The sequence below is a fragment of the Microcaecilia unicolor genome, chromosome 1 (genome assembly GCF_901765095.1).
Source record: "Microcaecilia unicolor chromosome 1, aMicUni1.1, whole genome shotgun sequence".
NCBI lineage: Eukaryota > Metazoa > Chordata > Amphibia > Gymnophiona > Siphonopidae > Microcaecilia > Microcaecilia unicolor.
Genome location: NC_044031.1, coordinates 235295322 through 235315839, shown reverse-complemented (window position 1 = coordinate 235315839; position 20518 = coordinate 235295322). Strand labels below are relative to the sequence as shown.

The window sequence follows — 20518 nt, the reverse complement described above, 5'->3', positions numbered from 1 at the left end:
ATAAGGGCTTATATGCTAACTACATTCTAATTGGTTAGCTTCTGGCAATGTAGCTGCACTAACTGATTAGCGCAGAGCACACCTATCTTTGCCCCAACCTGCCCCCAGCACTAAAAATTAAAGTTTATTTTTTGTGCATGGGAAGCGCTCACATGCAAAAATTACTGCTGGATGTCTGAGAGCGCCCCGTGGTAAGTAAGTGCTTTTTTACTGCGGTAAGTTCGTCTTAGTGCTTACCGCACCTTAGTAAAAGGGCCATTTTTAAAAGCCGTGCACAATTATTTAAAAACTATGAACCCATAAACTTTATAAAAAGTATTAAAAGAAAGGAAACTTTAAAAATGACCGTTAAAGGGAGACGTAGCACCAAGACATTAGAAAGAAGCCATTCTCAAGAATATACCCTGGGGTTCTATATATGGTTCCTGAAAATGCACGTCGGGATTTACCCGAAGTAAAACATGGCCTAAAAGGACACGTCCAAATTTGGTTGCATGGCGAGCTCCTCTGCGTATTCTACGTACTGCAAGGAAATTTGTCTATTGCATAATATTTAGGCGTACTTTAAAGAATACGTCTAGGCCTCCTTTTTTTCCGTGAAATATCTTTATTGTCATCACATGCAGAATGATCCATACATAAAGTATTTCTCTCAAATGATTTACTAATTTCGATTGATATTGGTATTGAAGGCAAAATTACCAAATGTTACTTGCTTAATACACTTTACCATTCCTTTAGAAAATACGTATTCTTAATTTCATCCAAAAACAGGTAATCAGATAAGGGAGGGCTCCCAAATTAACTGCAATCAGCAGGGAAGTTCAACAACTGTGGTTTGTGGCACACCTTTGGCTTTCCAGCAGCAGGATATATTAATAAGGTTACAAGAAATGAGCAAAGATAAAGGGTGAAGGCATGATTACACACTTGAGATAACTTCTGCAAGTGAGCTGACAAGCCACATTTTACATTATCCTATTAAAAAGGAACAGGTCAACGGGGCTGCCACTGTAGGAACTAGGAAACTTTTAAAAATGTGACGAGCCCAGACTAGATGAATTTTTATTAAGCAAAGAGCATCAGCTAACATAGGTTTCTCTCTCAATTGCTCATGCCTTGCAGTGAGGGCTCCACACTCACTGAAGTACTCTTACCTGCATTTCAGACTAGAACTTGGACCTTTCTGGCTCTAAACAAAACTTAACCAGCAACCTGAAGGAGATGATCTGTTAGCTGTACTGGATAGAAGTCTCTTCATTCTGTGCCAGTAAATAGAGCTGCCAAAGGGGCTGATCCACTCAGCGGGAGATTTAGGGCCTGCTCCCAGCTCTATCCTGCCCTGCCCATTGCTCCACCCAGCTCCACCAACAACTCCACCCATTTGTCTGCCCGCAGCTCAGCTGATTCATGGCCTGCAGCTACAGGAGTGGTCTCCCTGTCCAGCAGCACCAGGAAACGCCTTCATAAAATGGCATCTCCTGCTGCCATGGGGTGTGGGATCAGCGGTAGCAGGGAAATAACCCGCGAAAGCGGGAGTCACTTGGCAGGTCTGATGTACTATGAAATCAAATTACTCATGTGGAAGCGGTGGAGATAAGGTTTATTTTATTATCACATTTCTATACCATCTGACTAGTCAGATAACAAACAAGATGGTTAACAGTCATTTACACATAAAGGGCCAGATTTCTATATATGGGGTCTGAAAAATCTGCGTGGAAAAAAATTCTGACTAAGCGTATTCTATAAGTGGCGCCTAGATTTAGGCACAGTATATAGAATATGCTTAGTTGATATCCCTCCTCCTTCTAGCACTGCATCCAAAATGGCACCCTGCCCCACCCAGCACATCCCAGGATGCGCTGGGCAGGGCAGGGCACCACCATTTTGGATGCAGCACATGCTACTCCCTCCTTTATCTTCAAGGTACAGGGGTTTGGGGGGCTTGGCTGGAGGTCTGGTGAACCTCCAGCACTCTCTGTCTGGGGGGGGGAGCAGTTGGGGGATCAGGAGGTCCACCGGATCTCTAGCCCTTGCATTTGTATGTTTGACAAGTACAGGCTTTTTTTTTTCGACAGCCTGGACCTGTCAAACAACTTCTGCGGGAAGATTGTGCCTCCTGCAGAAGTACCCCCACAATCGAAGCTAATAGCGTGCATAAATTTGCTTTCTATTAGTTTCGATCATAGTGGCATTATTTCCCCACGCTGTTCTGGCGATAATTTTACAGCACTGTTTGGAACAGTATGGGCAAATTGATCATCGGGGTCTGGGTACCTCTTTGCAATTAGTTCTCAGTCTCTTATTATCAGCAAATGAAAACACATTAATTTTTGTGGGTTTTTTCTTCTGCTTCTTTTCGTTTGATAACAGCATGCAACAACATGCGATATGTACACTCACATGCCTTTGACAATGCTGTTTTATTTTTCATTCTTTATTAAGATATATCATTTTGTCTTCTCTTTCTTTATCAACAGGTGTGTATGTAACATGGATTGTAGTGGACATAACTTTAACCCTGTATGTGCTTCTGATGGGAGCTCCTATAACAATCCATGCCTTGTCCGTGAAGCTTCATGTATTAGACAAGAACAGATTGATGTCAAACATCTTGGAAAATGCACAGGTATCATTTTGAATGAACATTTGTATTCTTATGCATACTGGATATTAATTCTACAAAAAGGCCCAAATTCTATACACTGTATGATGACTAAAGTTGCATGCGCAAATTTGGCAGTGCGGTCAAATTGCGCACGCAACTTAATTATTTAACAAGCCAATGGGCACCGATAGCTGTCCAATAATAAGCAATTATCACTAATTGGAACTAATTAGAATTTATGTGCGTAATTTTCTAAGCATATTCTGTAAAGTGCTGCGTGTAAATTCTAATGTGTGGATCTCAAAAGGGAGCATGGCCAGGGGAAAGGCATGGGCAGGTCATGGCGTTCCTAAAAATTATGTGCACTTTTATAGAATATGTCTGATTTGCACCTAAGTTGGGCGTGGGCATTTACACCAGGTTTTAGTTGCTGTAAATGGTCATGCTTAAATTTTAGTCACAGGGAAGGGTGCTATGCATATTCTATAAACCACGCCTAACTTTAGGCGAGGTGTATAGAAGAGCGCTAAGTTCATTTTTTCAGCGCTGATTTTTTTCTGTCCCAAAGTATGGGGTCCTTTTACTAAACTGCACTGAAAAATGGCCTGTGGTACTGTAGACACGTATTGGGCGCACACAGAATTATTTTTCAGTGCACCTACAAAAATGCCTTTTTTTTTTGCCAGAAACGGACGTGCAGCAAAATCAAAATTGCCGCGCGTCCATTTTTGGGTCTGAGACCTTACTGCCAGTCATTGACCTAGCAGTAAATAATCCAGGCGGTAATGACCTACGTGCGCCAAATGCCACTTGGCGCACCTCCGTTCCGCGCACCCAAAAATAAAAAATAGTTTTCAGACGAGCATATCAGACACGCGTCAAAAATGAAATTACTGCAAGAGCCATGTGGTAGTCAGGTGGTAACTCCACTTTGGCACACGTTGGGTGCGTGTAGATGTTTAAGCAGCCTAGTAAAAGGGCCCCTATATATCTTTATCAATGTATGTCTTGCATTGTCTTCATTACGGAATGGCCATGTGTTAATTCTGGTTACTTCATGAACCACATCCATACTACATATAGAGGGGCATAATCGAACGGGGTGCCCAAGTTTTCCTGAGGACATCCCGGCGAAGGGGCGGGGAAACCTGTATTATCGAAACAAGATGGGCGTCCATCTTTCGTTTCGATAATACGGTCGGGGACGACCAAATCTCAACATTTAGGTTGACCTTAGAGATGGTCGTCCTTAGAGATGGTCGTCCCCGGTTTTCGGCCATAATGGAAACCGAGGACGCCCATCTCAAAAATGACCAAATCCAAGGCATTTGGTCGTGGGAGGAGCCAGCATTCGTAGTGCACTGGTCCCCCTCACATGCCAGGACACCAACCAGGCACTCTAGGGGGCACTGCAGTGGACTTCACAAATTGCTTCCAAGTGCATAGCTCCCTTACCTTGGGTGCTGAGCCCCCAAAAACCCACTCCCTACAACTGTACAACACTACCATAGCCCTTAGGGATGAAGGGGGGCACCTACGTGTGGGCACAGTGGGTTTGTGGTGGGTTTTGAAGGGCTCACATTTACCACTACAAGTGTAACAAGTGGGGGGGATGGGCCTGGGTCCACCTGCCTGAAGTGCACTGCACCCACTAAAACTGCTCCAGGGACATGCATGCTGCTGTCAGGGAGCTGGGTATGACATTTGACACTGGCATAGAGGCTGGCAAAAAATATTTAAAAAGTTTTTTTTTGAGGGTGGGAGGGGGTTAGTGACCACTGGGGGAGTAAGGGGAGGTCATCCCCGATTCCCTTCGGTGGTCATCTGGTCAGTTTGGGCAGCTTTTTGTGCCTTGGTCGTAAGAAAAAATGGACCAAGTAAAGTCGGTCAAGTGCTCGTCAGGAACGCCCTTCTTTTTTCCATTATTGGCCGAGGACGCCCATGTGTTAAGCACGCCCCAGGCCCGCTTCGCTACGCCTCCGACACGCCCCTGGGAACTTTGGTCGTCCCTGCAACGGAAAGCAGTTGGGGACGCCCAAAATCGGCTTTCGATTATGCCGATTTGGGCGACCCTGTGAGAAGGACGCCCATCTTCCAATTTGTGTCAAAAGATGGGCGTCCTTCTCTTTCGAAAATAAGCCTGTTGGTATAAATCATATTCCTCTACCACTTTGAACCATTTCAAGTCTGAGCTTCAGCTTTTTTAATTCTCACATCAAAGAGGCTAAAAAACAATATCTTGAGAAACAAATTGCCTCTCAGGAGGGTCTTTTAGCTTTAGCCCTTGCCCTTATTTCTCAAAATCTTTCTACTGGTTTGGTCCCCTCTATCTAGAAGGAAGCCTGCATCTTCTCTGTCCTTAAAAAATCCACTCTGGACCCAGCAGACCCGCTTATTAACTATCAACCTTTCTCTAACTTATGCTGTCTCTCCAAGATAATGGAAAAATTAGTCTATCAACAGGTTCTCAACTATACTGAAAAGATCTTTGCCTTGCATCCGCAGTAGTCTGGCTTTTGCCAACAGCATAGTATGAAACCATTGTCTCTGCTCTCTTAAATGATCTTCATTGTATTTTGGATGGGGTAACATTGCACTTGTATCTCTTGATCCCTCTACTGCTGCTTTTGATCTTGTGGATTACTCTCTACTCCTCGCACATCTGTCTAATCTGGGGATTGTTGGTACAGTTCACAACTGGTTCACATCTTTTTTATCTAATCTTTCTTTTACAGTCTATTCTAAAGCTACTCATTCAGCTTCCTGTCGTCTCATTTGCGGGGTTCCCCAGGGCTCAGTACTCTCTCATTTATTGTTTAATCTTTTTTGTAGCCCGTTAGCAACTCTTATTCAATCGATTAACATGAAATTTTTCAATTTATGCTGATGATAGTAGTTTTGTGTTCGGCACGCTAAAAAATAGAAAATATTTTGTAACTCCGGGTGTGTGTTGGAGGGCAGACAGCAGGTGTGCCCAGTGCTAATCAGTTAGCACTTCTGTGCTACTGCATGCTAACTGATTAGCACCTGATTTGCGCAAGAGCTTTTACCGCCTAGTAATAGATGTCGGTAAGGGCTCATGCGCCAATGGCCATGCACTAATTGGGAAATTAGTGTGTGGTCATTAATGGAGTAAATGGAAAATGTAGTCATTTTACAGCCACACTAAAAGTGACCTCAGCGTGTAGGAAACCTACGAGCTAGTAATAGCACAGGCCACTTTTTAGCGCAATGGACGGTTACATGACTTGCCTAAGATCTCAAGAGGAAGCGCTGGGATTAGAACCAATTGTCAGTCTGGTTCTCTAATTACTAGGCTACTCCTCCACTCCACTTTGTAAAATATATGTCACACACTGACCCCCTAATTCTATAAAAGTCACCAAACATTGTGCGTGCAATTTAATTGAATAATGAGCCAATAATATTGGTGCTAATTGAACTCAATAAACATGTACGTGCGTAAATTTAGACACGTGATCTGTGCCTAAATTTTATACGCCTCCCGGAAAAAGGGGCTTAGAAATGGGACGGTCATGGGCATTTTGGGGCAGAGCGTAGGCATGGATTCCAGTTACATGCACAATTATACAATAATGGGGTTCCACACATAAATTTAGGCAGAGACATTTGCACCACATTTGCCTAAATTTACACGCAATCTATGTGTTTAAGCACTATTCTATAAACCATGCTCAACTTTAGGCACAGCTTATAGAATAGCACTTATGTGTGTGTGTGTGTGGGGGGGGGGGGGGGGGGGTTCCAGCACCAGTTTTGTAGGCATAATTTATAGAATTCACCCCTGTAAGTAGCAAAACCCACTCCTATCTATGAGTCACCACTTGCACGTGCAGATACCTAGACAATGCCACCTTTTTAAAAATTGTTCTTCTAACTAAAATGGCCATTGCCACTGGATGTGCTGGGATATATGTGTGTACTTGGGCATTGTTACACATATTTTTCAAAAGACTCAGTGTTCAGAGAGCCTTTTATAAAATAGCTGGGAAATTGTGAACATCCTGATTTAGACATCCTAATTCCCATGTAGAGCTCCTATGCAAAATCTGGCTTATTATGTGTTAAATAAATTTCCCAATATGGTTCTGATGTTGGGTCTGAAACAGAATGGTCACAAATATTGTCAGAGTACAAAGAAGCAGCGAGGTTGGAGTTACACAGTGCTACCCTGGTGGATTATTGAAAGAAAGAAATTATCCCTCGAGGATTACGTATGACAAAAGCTCCGAAATTGTTTCCTGATGATCCTGATTTTGTCAATCAATGGAACAGCATTCTGAATCAGTGTTCACTGGACCTAATGTTACTGCTAATACAAACTATACAGTCGAAATTGGTACAAAATAGACCAAAACTTGATGAAAAGATGGACCATTTAAAATCATTAACAGACTATGATAGATTTAAAGAGGATTTTGATAACAAGTTGGAGAAATTCAAGAAAGATATTAGATCAACTAAATATAAAAAAATACAAAGAGACCAGAGGGATTATAGTGAGGGGTATGTGTATAACTGGCAAAAACCAATAAATCTGGATAAGATAGTGGACAAGGGAAAACGTGTAGGTTTTCAATTGTCGTCTAATTCTTCTGGTGGGGAGGACGATAAAGACGATAAGACAGACGGGGAGCAACAACCGGGGGCTGTCATCAAACGTACAAATCAACGAGGACGAGGCAGTTGGAGATCCCGTGGTCGAGGAGAAGCAAGTTACAGAGGGACGAGATCCCGACGGAGAGACGACTCGCTGTGATCAATCTCTCCAAATATGTTCTGACCCCGGTTGAGGAACGAGTCCTAGCCCGTGGGTTATCATTTGTTCCCACAAGTAAACATATACCATTCCAGTTCAGGGTGGATTTTGAAAAGTTCTTACGAGTACTTCAGCTTAAACTCCATTTTCACAATACCCAGGATACTAGAGGCTCGTATTCAAACTGTGTAGTTAAAAGTACTTGGATTCCTCCGGGTCCACCTAATCCGGCCCTAATGATCTTTAAACAGTTGGTTCTCCAAGATGTACAACAATTAGAACATACACAATTTTGGGGTAGAACTAATATGTCACGCGAAGAATTTAAGGCTGTGCAAACATTGAAAAAGGAGGAGTCGATTGTTATACGTAAAGCAGACAAAGGAGGAGCTATAGTTGTACTTGAGAAATCTGAATATATGGCTGAAATTCAACACCAATTGGCAGATAGCAAGACATATTCCAAGCTAGCTGAAGATCCGACTTACGGTTTGATTAAGAGGATGCAGGAGGTGACTAAGGAGGCTCTTCATCAGGGCTTCCTCTCTAAAAAAGAAAGTCAATTTTTATGTCCAACAAATCCTGCTATTCCCATTTTTTATACAGTTCCTAAGATACACAAACGGCTGCAAGCTCCCCCTGGCAGGCCGATAGTATCTTCAAGGAATTCTCTCCTTAAACGGGTCTGTAAGTATGTGGATTATTTCTTGCGTCCGTTGGTGCAGAATATACCAGCATATATTAGGGATACATCACATTTTTTACAGATTTTGAGAGGTTTAAATGTTAGCCACTCTAGTTTGCTTGTAACATTGGATGTATGTTCATTATATACCTCGATACCACAAGCTGAAGCTTTGCAAGCAGTAAGAAAGGTCTTGGAAGAGCGGCTTCGTCCTCATGTGGTACCTACGGACTTCCTTATTCAGCTGACCCAGTTAGCCCTGTATAATAACCATTTCATTTTTGACAAGGAATTGTATCTTCAAACTTCGGGTATAGCCATGGGGGCTTCCTTTGCCCCCTCTGTCGCAAATATCTTTATGGGACAGTTTGAAGAACAATTTGTGTACACCAGTACAGGGTTTGGTAGGGTACAGTATTGGTATATAGATGATGTGTTTATGATTTGGCAGGGTTCTGAGGAACAGCTAAAGGACTTTGTGTACTGCCTTAACAGTTGTCATAACACTATCAAGTTTGAACATAATTTCCATACAGACAGTATCCATTTTTTGGACGTTTCAGTTACAAAGGAGAGTGGGAAGTTAAGAACAAACGTTTTTGTTAAACCAACAGATAGGAACTCTCTGTTGAGGTACGACAGTATGCACCCTTACCATCTTAAACGTAGTCTACCTTATTCACAGTTTTTGAGATACCGGAGAATTTGTGATACAACTCAACAATTCCAAGAATCAGCAGAGGAACTGCAGTATAAATTTGAAGAAAGAGGATATCCAGCCAAATTGGTGAAACAATCATATAAAAGGGCCTTGAGTCAACATAGGGATCTTCTGATTCAAGATAACCAGTCCAATAGGTCTAATAATATGGATAAGGTTATTTCCTGTGTGTTAAAATTCACCAATAGATCTCCTCAAGTCTCTGCAATTCTAAGGAAACATTGGAATATAATGTTGACACAGGAAGCATTTCAAGATCATCATCTTATGCTGTCCTATGCTCGGAACCAGAATCTACAGGACCAACTGAGTGTGGCAGACGTTTGGTCTAAGTTCACACACACTGAGGGATTCCATCATAAATGTGGGCATTGTTCTATTTGCTCCATAACAGTGGAAAGTTCGGAGTTTATATCTACAGCTGGTAGGACTTTTAAACTCAGGTTTCGGACCACGTGTGAATCCAGGAACGTGGTTTATCTTTTTCGATGCCCTTGCAATCTTATTTACGTAGGGCACACTACTCGTCAGTTTAAAACAAGGGTGATTGAACATCGACATTGTATCACCAATTCCAAGTGGGAAGCACCTATGACTCGCCATTGTTATCAGGCTCAACATCAGTTTGATCAGTTACAATGTATGGTTATTGATCAAGTAGTTATGGGTAAGAGAGGGGGGGATATTAAAAAAATCTTATGGCAGAAGGAACAACACTGGATTTATGTTCTTAAAACAGTAGCACCTTCAGGATTAAACAAAAATATGGAGTGGAATGCTTATTATTAAACTTTAAGTTGGAGGTGTGGTTTCCTTTGCTTTTCGATTATGATTGGATAAAATGGGACGTTGCGGCGTCATGACGTCATGACGCCGCATCAACGTATCAACATTTAAGAAATTGAATTCTAGCCGGAGTTCCAGCTCCTATTCCATTTGTGACACGACAGAGACTCAGTTTCCAGCATCGTTTTTCACAGTAGCTGATGGATTTCAAGCGCCCTTCCTGAGGCAGCCACGAGGGTGGCGAAACAAGGCGCTCTTGTTGGAGGGTCGGCGCCTGTCGCCGAATTTTTGTTATTTTTAGTGAGGCTCCGGAGCCCCAGAGGGAGTACATATCGGCAGTGGCCAGCATTCTTCAAACGTCATTTGTGCAGGCTAGGTTTGAAGCTTTCAAGTCGGAATAAAGCTAAGTACTAAGGATTTTTTTACGTTTGGATGCTTGGCTACGGGGGGCTTCCAGGTGTTTGCAATAGTGGGCAGGTTCGGGGTTTTTTTTCCCACTGCTCTAGTGCTATATTAGTTTACTTGGGGCTCTTTTATCTCGAGGGGTTTCCTAATAAATAGTCTGGTTCTGGGTGGGGGGTAGTTGAGGTAGGTTAGGTTTTGGGTGTTCCTTTTACAGTGTTTACATATATAAGAGGGGAGGACAGTTTTTTAACCCATACGGTTTTCTCATTTAGGATGAGTTTTTTCGTTTGGGCTTTTTTTCTGTTCTCCTTTCTTAAGGGGAACCAATGATAGGAATTTACTCCAGTATATACAAGGATTTACAAATACCGTGGTATGGTCCCTTGTTGGAGTTTTGAGGTTCCATTGGTTAGATAAAGTTTGTAGAGGTTTGATTTTTCCTCCTGTTTAAGGGACACTTCAAAACTGGCTACATTTCTATTTCAAGCTCCACTTAGTAGTTTGTAATTATTTATTGTGAGCTTGAGTTCTCCAGGTATTGTTAGAGTTTAAATAAATTTATATGCCATCCTGTTTATGTGGTATAAATAACTCTGGTTGTGGAGATTTTCATGTTGTACTTCTGCCAAGAGTGCTCTTTGTAATCGAATGGATAATGAATTGAATAAATAAATAAGCCACACTTTGCTATCAGAGCCACTGACACTCTGAAGCACTAACACTTCTTGCCAACAGAGGCTGAGTTTATTTCCAAGGATGTTTGCAATTATCTGAAAGGTGAGTAAGGAACTTCTTTTATGTTCCCATACAAATGTTTTTCACGTGTTCTATCAGTGCATAAAACTTGCATGCATTTAAATAACAAGTTTTTGCCACTTATCAGCATAACATGCTTTATATCTTTCAAGGGGTTGAGGGGGGGGGGGGGGGGGGGTTTACTGAGGACAAAGCAACTGAAAAGCGGTAATTGCATGCCTGTACCAAGTGGCACAATATTTAGGAAGCATGCATGCAGTCTATTCATGAACAACATGCACACTGTTCTTGAAGAGTGCAGACTATTTAAGAAGAGCGTACACTATTTGCAAAGAAATCACAATATTAAGGAAGAGTTTACAATATTCATGAAAAATGCAGACTATTCATGAAGAGTGCACAATATTTAGGAAGAGTGCACAATATTGAGGAAGAGCACACTATTCATGAAGAGTACACATTATTCATGAATAGTGCACATTTTGAATCGGCCATTTTGAATCGGCATCAGGACCATCAGCACTCAGCATTGCAAGGGGAACAGGATGCAGGGCAGCGCTCCAGGCAGGAAAGAGGGGGCTCTTTCCTGCCCCGAAGAGGTCACTAGACCACCAGGGCAGTAGAGTAAGTAAGGGGAGGAGAGGCTAGGATAGGATACCATTAAGCCCGCCTGCCAGTCTGCCCGTTTGTCCGGAAATCTGGACAAACGGGCAGGCTGGCAAAACCCGCCCGGTTGCCTGGCCATGTCCTCAAAAAGAGGACATGTCCAGGTAAAACCAGACATATGGTAACCCTAGGGTGGACATGCAAGAACTATACATGATGGTGGGCAAAGCAGGAATGGGACACCAAGTTACCCAGTTCCAGGCTGGAGATTTTGGTCCTGGATTTCTGAGCACCCAATCTTGGTGCATTATAGGATTTGCAGAACTGAGTTCAATGGGCAGGATCAGGCACTACGAATCCTTCACTGCTTTGGGATATAAGTTCAACACTAGGACTGTCCCAAAATCTTCAGCCTGGAACTGGATAACAAGTGCTGAATGTTATTCAATCTTTGTTTTTCTCAGCTTCAACTCTTGCATAGAATGAAACCTATGTTACAGTAGGCGATTTTTGTGGAGTAATAAGGAGTATGGTTTTGTCACAGCTTGATTATTGCAATACTCTGTATCTTGGGTTGAGTAACTCCAGGAGCAGAGCACTGCGGTTGGTACAAAATGCTACAGCACCACTGGTTACTGGTGTGTCTAGGGTGACATATATTACACCTGTTTTGAAACAGCTGCACTGGTTGCCAATCAGTTTTCGTATACAGTTGAAGGTGCTTTATTTTGTGTATCAAGCACTTTATTTGCCAGCTCCACAATACTTGAAAGATTGTTTTTGTCCCAGGAGCTGCTTGAGATGAGACAGAAATGTGCATTTCACTTCATCCATCTGTTAGTGTGAGATACAAGACTTTCAGCCTTCTCTATTGCTGGGATTCCCATGTGGAATTCTTTAAAGGGGCAGCTACGTTTATGTACATAGATTTTACAATTTAAACGCTATCTGAAGACATATCTGTTTGTTAAAGCATTTATGTAATTTGGGATGAGGACAGTTGTAACTTGAGTGTAATATCAGGTTATACTATTAGCAGACAGAGTTACTAAGAGAATCTAGCCCGGTATCCTGTTTTCCAAACAGTGGCCAAGCCAGGTCACAAGTACCTGGCAGAAACCCAAATTGTGGCAACACTCCATACTACAAATCCCAGGGCAAGCAGTTGCTTCCCCATGTCTGTCTCAATAGCAGACTATGGACTTTTCCTTCAGGAATTTGTCCAAACCTTTTTTAAACCCAGATATGCTAACCACTGTTACCACACCCTCTGGCAAAGAGTTCCAGAGCTTAACTATTCGTTGAGTGAAAGCTTAACTATTCGTTTTATTTTTCTATGGTTTTTTTATACTTTGTTAATGGTATTTTTTTTTTGATGATATGTTTGTGTTTTGTAAACCGGTAGAACCTCATATAAATAGAGCTTCCATTTTAAAATCCACTGATACAAATATACCTGTTCACATACTAAGTAAAGGGAAGTTTTAGACCTGGAGAATTTACTCAGCTATTCGCTGTTAATTTACCTGGGCAGACCTAATACTGCCTTTTCTGTCTATGTCTTTTCACAAGTACCAAAGAAAGCTAAATATGTCTCTTTTCCTTCTTCTATTGATTACATTTTTACACACATAAAAAGTGGTATATTTATACTTCAGACGCATAGGACCAGATTATAAATATGGTGCCTGAAAAATCAGCACAGAAAAAACCCCGCCTAGGTGTATTCTATAAACCACTCCTAAGTTAGGTGAGGTTTATAGAATATGCCTAGGGCTAGATTCTATATAGCGCACTTTTAAAAAATTGCAGATAAACACATTCTATAAATTTCACCTAAAGTTCTGGTATATAGGATACGCCTTGGGCTAGGTTCTAAGTATGACACCTAAAAACAATCACCACCGATTTGACGTCAATACATCATGACGTGATATCCATGGAGACATTTGTAGAAATGCCATACAGAAGAAGAATGCCTAATTTTTCATGTGAAGACAGCCAACTCCTTGCCAAGCTTTTTCTGTGGAAGGAGAAATGCTACTTTGTCCTTCCAGGCCACCAAAGATCATACTTACTGTATAGAAGAGCCAGGGAGAGACTCACTGTCAGCTGCAGCTCCCAAGCCTCCCATCCCCAAGGATGTAAGCAGTGCATTTTTTTCTAGCAAAAAAGGTGCTGGTACTCAAATGCAGGCCACCATTTAGGAGTGGGGTGACCACTGAGGGACTCACCCCAGAATAGCCAGGCCCCCTGCAACTGGTCATAGAATCTATGACAAGGCAGAATAGGTATGTAGAGCCGGAGCTCTTTCATCAATACTTGGGGTCCATGGGCCAATTTTAGCAGACAATGAAAAAGGTGCCAGTACTCAGTACCCCCAAGTACCCCCTCAAAAAAAAGCCCTGGATGTAAGTATACTAAGTACTGTACACACACGTTGTTTATGATGTACTGGTTTACTTCCTCCCCAGCTTAGGAAGGATGCATTAATCCCAGCAAAATATATTCTTCAACACCAACTGAAGTGTGTCTAGAAATGCTTCATATTCTTATTATTGTTTTCATGGATCCTCAGAATATGTGGCATACTTAAAGCACAAGCATTCTTTTTAGTATAGTAGTAGCTGAGTCCTCATTGGTCCAGATATTTTTATAGAACATTGTATTAGAAACTTAGTTTTCAGACTTAGGGCCCCTTTTACTAAGCCGCGTAGGCGCCTACATGCACCAAAATGGAGTTACTGCCCGACTACCACGTGGCTCTTGCAGTAATTCCATTTTTGGCACCCGTCCGATACGCACGTCTGAAAAATATTTTTTATTTCACGCACCAAGTGACATCTGACACACTTAGGTCATTACTGCCCAAATTCTTTACCACTAGGTCTAGGGCTGTCAGTAAAGTCTCAGACCCAAAATGGACACGTGGCAATTTTGAATTTGCCACAAGTCCATTTTCGGCAAAAAAAAAGAGGGCTTTTATACAGGTGTGCTGAAAAATGATTCTGCGCACGCCCAAAACCCGTACCTACACTACAGCAGGCCATTTTGCAAGTGTGCCTTTGTAAAAGGACCCCTCAAATTCTTAAACATGTTTTTGTAATCTTTTCGCAGTAAAATTTAAATGGCTGTTATCAAGACTGGACCTTTTGCCAACATGGCAGGGTATCATACTGCAGCTATATTATTTGGACTGCTACCCTAAGAGCATGAAACCTGGCCGTGTTGGCGGAAGGTCCGATTTTGATAACAGCCATTTAAATCTTACTGTGAACATTAAGTATTGTGAAAGCATGTTTAAGAATTTAAGGGGTCTTTTTACTAAGTTGTGCTGAAAAATGGCCTGCACTGTTGTAGACGCGTGTATTGAACGCACGCAGATCCATTTTTTAGCGCACCTGCAAAAAAGGCCTTTGGGGTTTTTTGGCCGAAAATGGACGTATGGCAAAATGAAAATTGACGCGCGTCAATTTTGGGCCTTAGACCTTACCGCCACCCATTCACTTAGTGGCAAGGCCTCATGCGTTAACTGAGCAGTAATCGTCAGCGCGCGTACAATGCCAATTACCATCTGGTTAGTGCCATGCGCCAGAAAATAAAATCTACTGGACGCGCATAAAAAATGAAATTACTGTCTGGGCCACACAGTAGCCAGATGGTAGTTCCGAATTGGTGCATAGGCACCTATGTGGCTTAGTGAAAGGACTCCTCAGTCTTCTGATGAACCAAGACAAATGTCTGTGTTGGATGGTTCTGAGGAAGTGAAAAGCACGGTTAGCCAAAACATTAATATATCAGAACCCCAGCTTAAAGGAACAGGTTAGTCCGTAGGACAAGTAGTCTGTTGAAAAGAAAGTCAAAGTCACCATAAATAGAATAGTGCCTAAGCCGGGAGCCACGTCGTTCTGGGAGATGCGGGCATTTACGCCAAGGAGAACTTGGTATAAATGCTGACGTCCAAATTTCCACGCAGATCACCAGATTCTATAACCATGCGTATAGAATTTAGGAATGCCTATGTCATGCACTCTCGGAACACCCCTTTTTCAGATGCACGTAGTAGAATTTATACAAACTAGCTTTTTGAATACGCTTATGAAATAGTGCGTGTAAATTCTATTTAGTTCTATTAGTGCTGTTAACTGCTTGTTAACATCCAATTATAGGCACTGATTGTCTGGTTAACCAATTAAGTTATACACAATATATGGAATACGCCTGGATTTACTCATGCGATTTTAGGCGCAATATATAGAATCTGGGGGATAGCCCATAAATCTCACTTTATGGGGCAATCCACCCCTGGCACCTCTGCTTTATACCAGAGATGATGGTGGGTAAAAAATTACTTGTCCAATTACCTTTGTTCTCAATCCACTGCTCCATAGCTGCCAAGTTACCCAATTTCAAGGAGACTTTTGGCCAGGCCTGTTTTGAACTTGCATGTGAATTCAGTATGACATTTGTGGCCCTGATTCAGCTCATTTAAATCAGTGCTACAGGTCCCATAATGCATCTGATAGTGCTGTCAGAAATCCAAGACTAGGCTGAAAGCTTCCTTCTGAGACTGGCTAACAGCAGTTCTCTAGCACTAATCATTAAGCCACTCCATTCTAAGCATATGTGTACCTAGTCCCAATGCTGTTTCACAAACTTATTACTACTGCCATGTTCACAGCTACAGTAGGCTCTGCACTTTTTTCCTGCTAGTTCTGGAGAGGTAAAATATGGGAAAAGAGGCATGAATAAAGGGGAAGGGGGCAGGGAAAGTGAATATGACTTAGGTGGTGGGGGGGAAGTGAAGAAAGAAAGAAAAATGGGACTCTATGGTTAGGAGCTCACAAATTTATGTCTACCTAGGGCCCAATATATTCTTAATCCAGACCTGCTGAAATGTGCTACCCAGCAGAGGAAACCAACAGGAACTGCTGAATTTTATTTTATTTATATTTCACATCCCATAAGGTCCAAAGCAGATTAAAATCAATGAATCAAAATTACAAGGTATAACAAAAACAGGATAGATGTCATCCAAAAATTGTAAGGCAGATAATTCTCATAATTAAAACAAATATAAATTTAATAATAACAGCAAACGGAGCAATTTATCCTAATATAGGAATGAGGGGTTCAGGCCTCGAGTGCTGCATACAGGTCAGATTTTCAAGATATCCCTAATGGATATATATGAGAGAGAGATTTACATACAATGGAGGTACCATTCAAAGGGCTACCGTACAAACAATCCAAATAAATCAATATATAATTTGTTGACAATATGAAACACATTTGTATTATTTTATAAGGAAAATATCCAGTTACCAAAATCAATATCCTAAACCATTCATCATATAAATCCCCACTAAGACCAAAAACATTCAAAGTTTCCCCCCTGGGAGAGCTATTAATGCACAAAGGAGTTGGCTGCTCCATCCTATGAGTAGGCTGTGTGTATATTACCATATTATGTTCAGGCTCAGGTAGTACAACATTCTGGGGTCCTTTTACTAAGCCATGGTAAAAAGTGACCTGTAGTAGTGTAGGAGCAGGTTATGGGTGCGCACAGAATTGCCGTGCGACCATTTTGGGTCTCAGACCTTACCACCAGCCATAGACCTAATGGTAAGGAATTTGCGCAGTAATGACCTACGCACGTCAGAAAATAAAAAATATTTTTCAGACACGTGTAGCGGATGCATGCCAAAAATGAAATTACCGCAAGAGCCACGCAGTAGTTGGGCAGTAAGTCCATTTTGGCGCTCGTTGGGCACCTGTAGACGCTTACACGGCTTAGTAAAAGGGCCCCTCTATTTTTCATCACTGGCCACTGTTATCATTACATGAGGGTTTTGAACAGCCATTTTTTTCAACATGGCGCACAAGAGCAAACAAGAGACAAAGTAGCAACAGTGGGCAGGAAAGAGTGGGATTCTTTCCTGCCCCCACAGCTCCAGAGGCCACTACACCACCAAGGTGGGCGGGCCCTTCAAGGTAGGACTGTGCAGTGTGTGGGGGTTGTGGTATTCAGGAGGGGGATGGCGGCGACAGTGGCAACTGTGGCGGGAGGGGGGCCAGCAGGTTTTGGTACAGTGTAAGACAAACCAATGGACTGCATTGGAGGCTTGTAGCCCATTTAGTTATGTTTAAGCAAATGAGAGATCTGCATGGAATAAAATATTTTTATTATTTTGACTTACAAGAACCACTTGTCCCTGAAACATGCTCAAAGCAGAATAATCCATTTCTACAAAAGAGATGAGGTGAAGATGTGATTCCATGTGCCCCAATGAAAGGAGAGTTTAATTTTAATTCAATTTAATTACAATATATTTCTTCCTAAGGCAGATTACAACAACAGTTAAGATGAACTCATCTGTAAACAGGATATCCTCACTGAAATTTGGCCATGTATTGTATAGAACAGTGTAGAAAAATAAGCACAAAATACAGCCTTTATTAGTGCTGTTTCCACCAGTTACAATCATTTTTAAGCAGTTTTAGTGATACTCAATTTTATTTCATGATATTTATATCTACATATGGAAAGATTTCAAATAAATTAAAAAGCTGTCGAGTCCAAAAAAAACCCCTTTTGTTCTTCACCTTTTAAGGCACTGGGCTGGGCAGGGGGGAGGGAGAAAAGAGAAAGGAGATGCTGGGGGGGAGAAGATGCCAGAAAGCCTAGCACTGGCCATGGCTCCTCCTGAAATTTCTCACAATGCATATGCAGATGAGAAATTTTGAATAACTTTGTGCGATCTTCACATTTGATCACCTCACTCCTTGTTCCCATTTCCAGATCATTTATAAATATGTTAAGATGCATTGGTCCCAGTATGGATCCTTAGGCTACTCTTCTCTTCACTTTTCGCCACTGAGAAAATTTACCATTTAATCATACTCTCTGTTTTTTTATCTTTTAACCAGTTTCTAATCCACCACAGTACATTGCCTCCTATTCCATGGCTTTTTAATTTCCTCAGGGGTCTCTCAAGAGGTACTTTGATGTTTTCTTAAAATCCAGAAACAGTATCATGATTATTTTAGAAGCGCTATTCACCTTTTAGACATTCATAAGCCTGCATTTAGATATTTTTGGACTCAAAATTCAGCCCGCGGTGGTAAGAAGCTGGCAAGGTGCTTCCAGTCGTGGGTTGAATTCACCCCAGATAGTTGATGGGGCATGCACAGCTCCCTGCTTTGAATATCCAGTTATGACTGCCAACCCAGACGTACTGGGCAGTATTCAGACCTACGCCCAGTTAACTCCCTGCATGAAGTTAGGATGGCTGTTTTGTAATCCTAACTTTATGCAGTTATTTAGAGGTTCTTTTACTAAGCTGCGGGGGAAAGGGGCCCTGTGACAGCGGCAGGGGCCGTTTATCCTGTGCGCCAAGGCCTTTTTTACTGCAGCCGGTAAAATGCTCCCCAAAAAAGGCCACACGGTAAGATCATTTTTACAATGTGGCCATGCGGCGGGGAGCACTTACTGCCAACCATTGAGGTGGTGGTAAGGGCTCTCACAGTAGCCCGACAGTAACTGGGCAGGGCACATTGATGCCCGATTACCACCGGGTTAGCACCATGCTAGTGAAAAAAATTTCCCAAAGTGCCTGAATTGATGTGCGCTCCAGCCAGAACCACCGCCGATGTTCATGTTGGGCCGGCAGTAGTTCCTGTTTTAGCGTGCAGGGTTGGGCTTACCACATCTTTGTAAAAGACTCCCTCAGCTGATAAGAGGACTGAAAGTTGCCACTAATTGACTGAGTTTCTGCTCCTCCCTACCTCAACCCCCAGACCTCCCACAAACTAGCTGGTTTTGGCATAGGTGGGTAGAGGGGATATTCAGTGGCACTGTCTGGGCTTGGGGCCTAGTCAGTGACAGTTAACTAGATAAGAGCCTCTCTTAACTGGTTAACTCACTGTAGAAAGATAGGGGTCGATTTTCAAAGTGAAAAATAAATGTTTATGTGGCTGTTGTTAGCCCTGTTGATTGCAGACATTAATGGTTCTAAAATGAATGCCCTTGCTGCATATAACCGGTGCATAAACATTAATTTCTCCATGTATTTTAGAACAGACTCTACGTTGGCATATCCTGTTCTAAAATACTAGTGCATCTTGACATGTCTAGACCTGGAATTCTCTATCCCAATTTATACATCCATTCTTAGATGCTGCTCCACATTAAGAAAGGAATTTTTATATATGGTGCGGAAAAAATTGGAGCTGAATAAAGTGCGCATAGTGCTATTCTATAAACCTTGCCTAAAGTTAGGCATGGTATATAGAATACACATAGCACCTGTTCCCGTGACTACAATTTAAACGCGAACACTTATGCCAGCTAAAACCTGGTATAAATGCCCATGCCTAACTTAGGTGCAGATCAGGCATATTCTATAACAGTGCACTTAATTTTAAAGAATTCCCATGCCCTCCATGGTCACATCCCCTTTTGAGATCCACACGTTAGAATTTATTCACAACACTTTATAGAATACGCTTAGAAAGCTGCGCACGTAAATTGTAATTAATGCCAATAAGTGCTGATAATTGCTTTTTAGTGGCCTGTTATCGCTGATTGGCTTGTTAACCAATTAAGTTGTATGCGCAATTTGGCTGCACTACCAAATTTGCACGCGCAGCTTTAGGCGCCATGTGTAGAATCGGGGTAACAAGATAACCTTTATCCCCGTTTTTATTCACACCTTCAACAAAATGTAGCAGATTGGGGAGGGAAGTCTTTTCTTTACTAAATTCATTCTGACTTTGTTCCATTTAGTAAGACTATCTCTGTGCTCAGTAATTTTGTTCTTTATAATAGTTTCTACTATTTTGTAGGGCTGAGCAGCCCAAAATTTTTCATTTCATTTTGTTTCCCATGTGTCATTTGCAGCATTGTTCATTTTGGGGGTCTTTTACTAAGCAGCGGTAAACCCAATGCGGGCTTACCACTCGCTAAACCAGAAGTACTGCTGGGCTACCGCATCAGCCCAGCGGTAGTTCCCTCCCCCAGCACTCACCATTGCCTGTGCTACAAAAATATTTTCATTTTTGTAGTGCCGGTGTGTACCCGGTGGTAATCGGGCAGTGCCGCGTGCTGCCTGGTTACCGCCAGGTTAGTGCGGGAGCCCTTACCGCCACCTCAGTGGGTGGTGTTAA

At 42.1% G+C, this 20518-nt stretch overlaps 1 protein-coding gene across 1 annotated transcript in view; it reads left to right on the top strand.

Moving 5' to 3' along the window:
* The window catches only part of TMEFF1 (transmembrane protein with EGF like and two follistatin like domains 1), a 451913-nt gene that overhangs the window by 367450 nt on the left and 63945 nt on the right, over window positions 1-20518 (top strand). The window contains exon 6 of the mRNA XM_030204848.1: window positions 2484-2632. Within this exon, the coding sequence (XP_030060708.1) occupies window positions 2484-2632 (149 nt within the window). The remainder of the gene's footprint in view (window positions 1-2483; window positions 2633-20518) is intronic.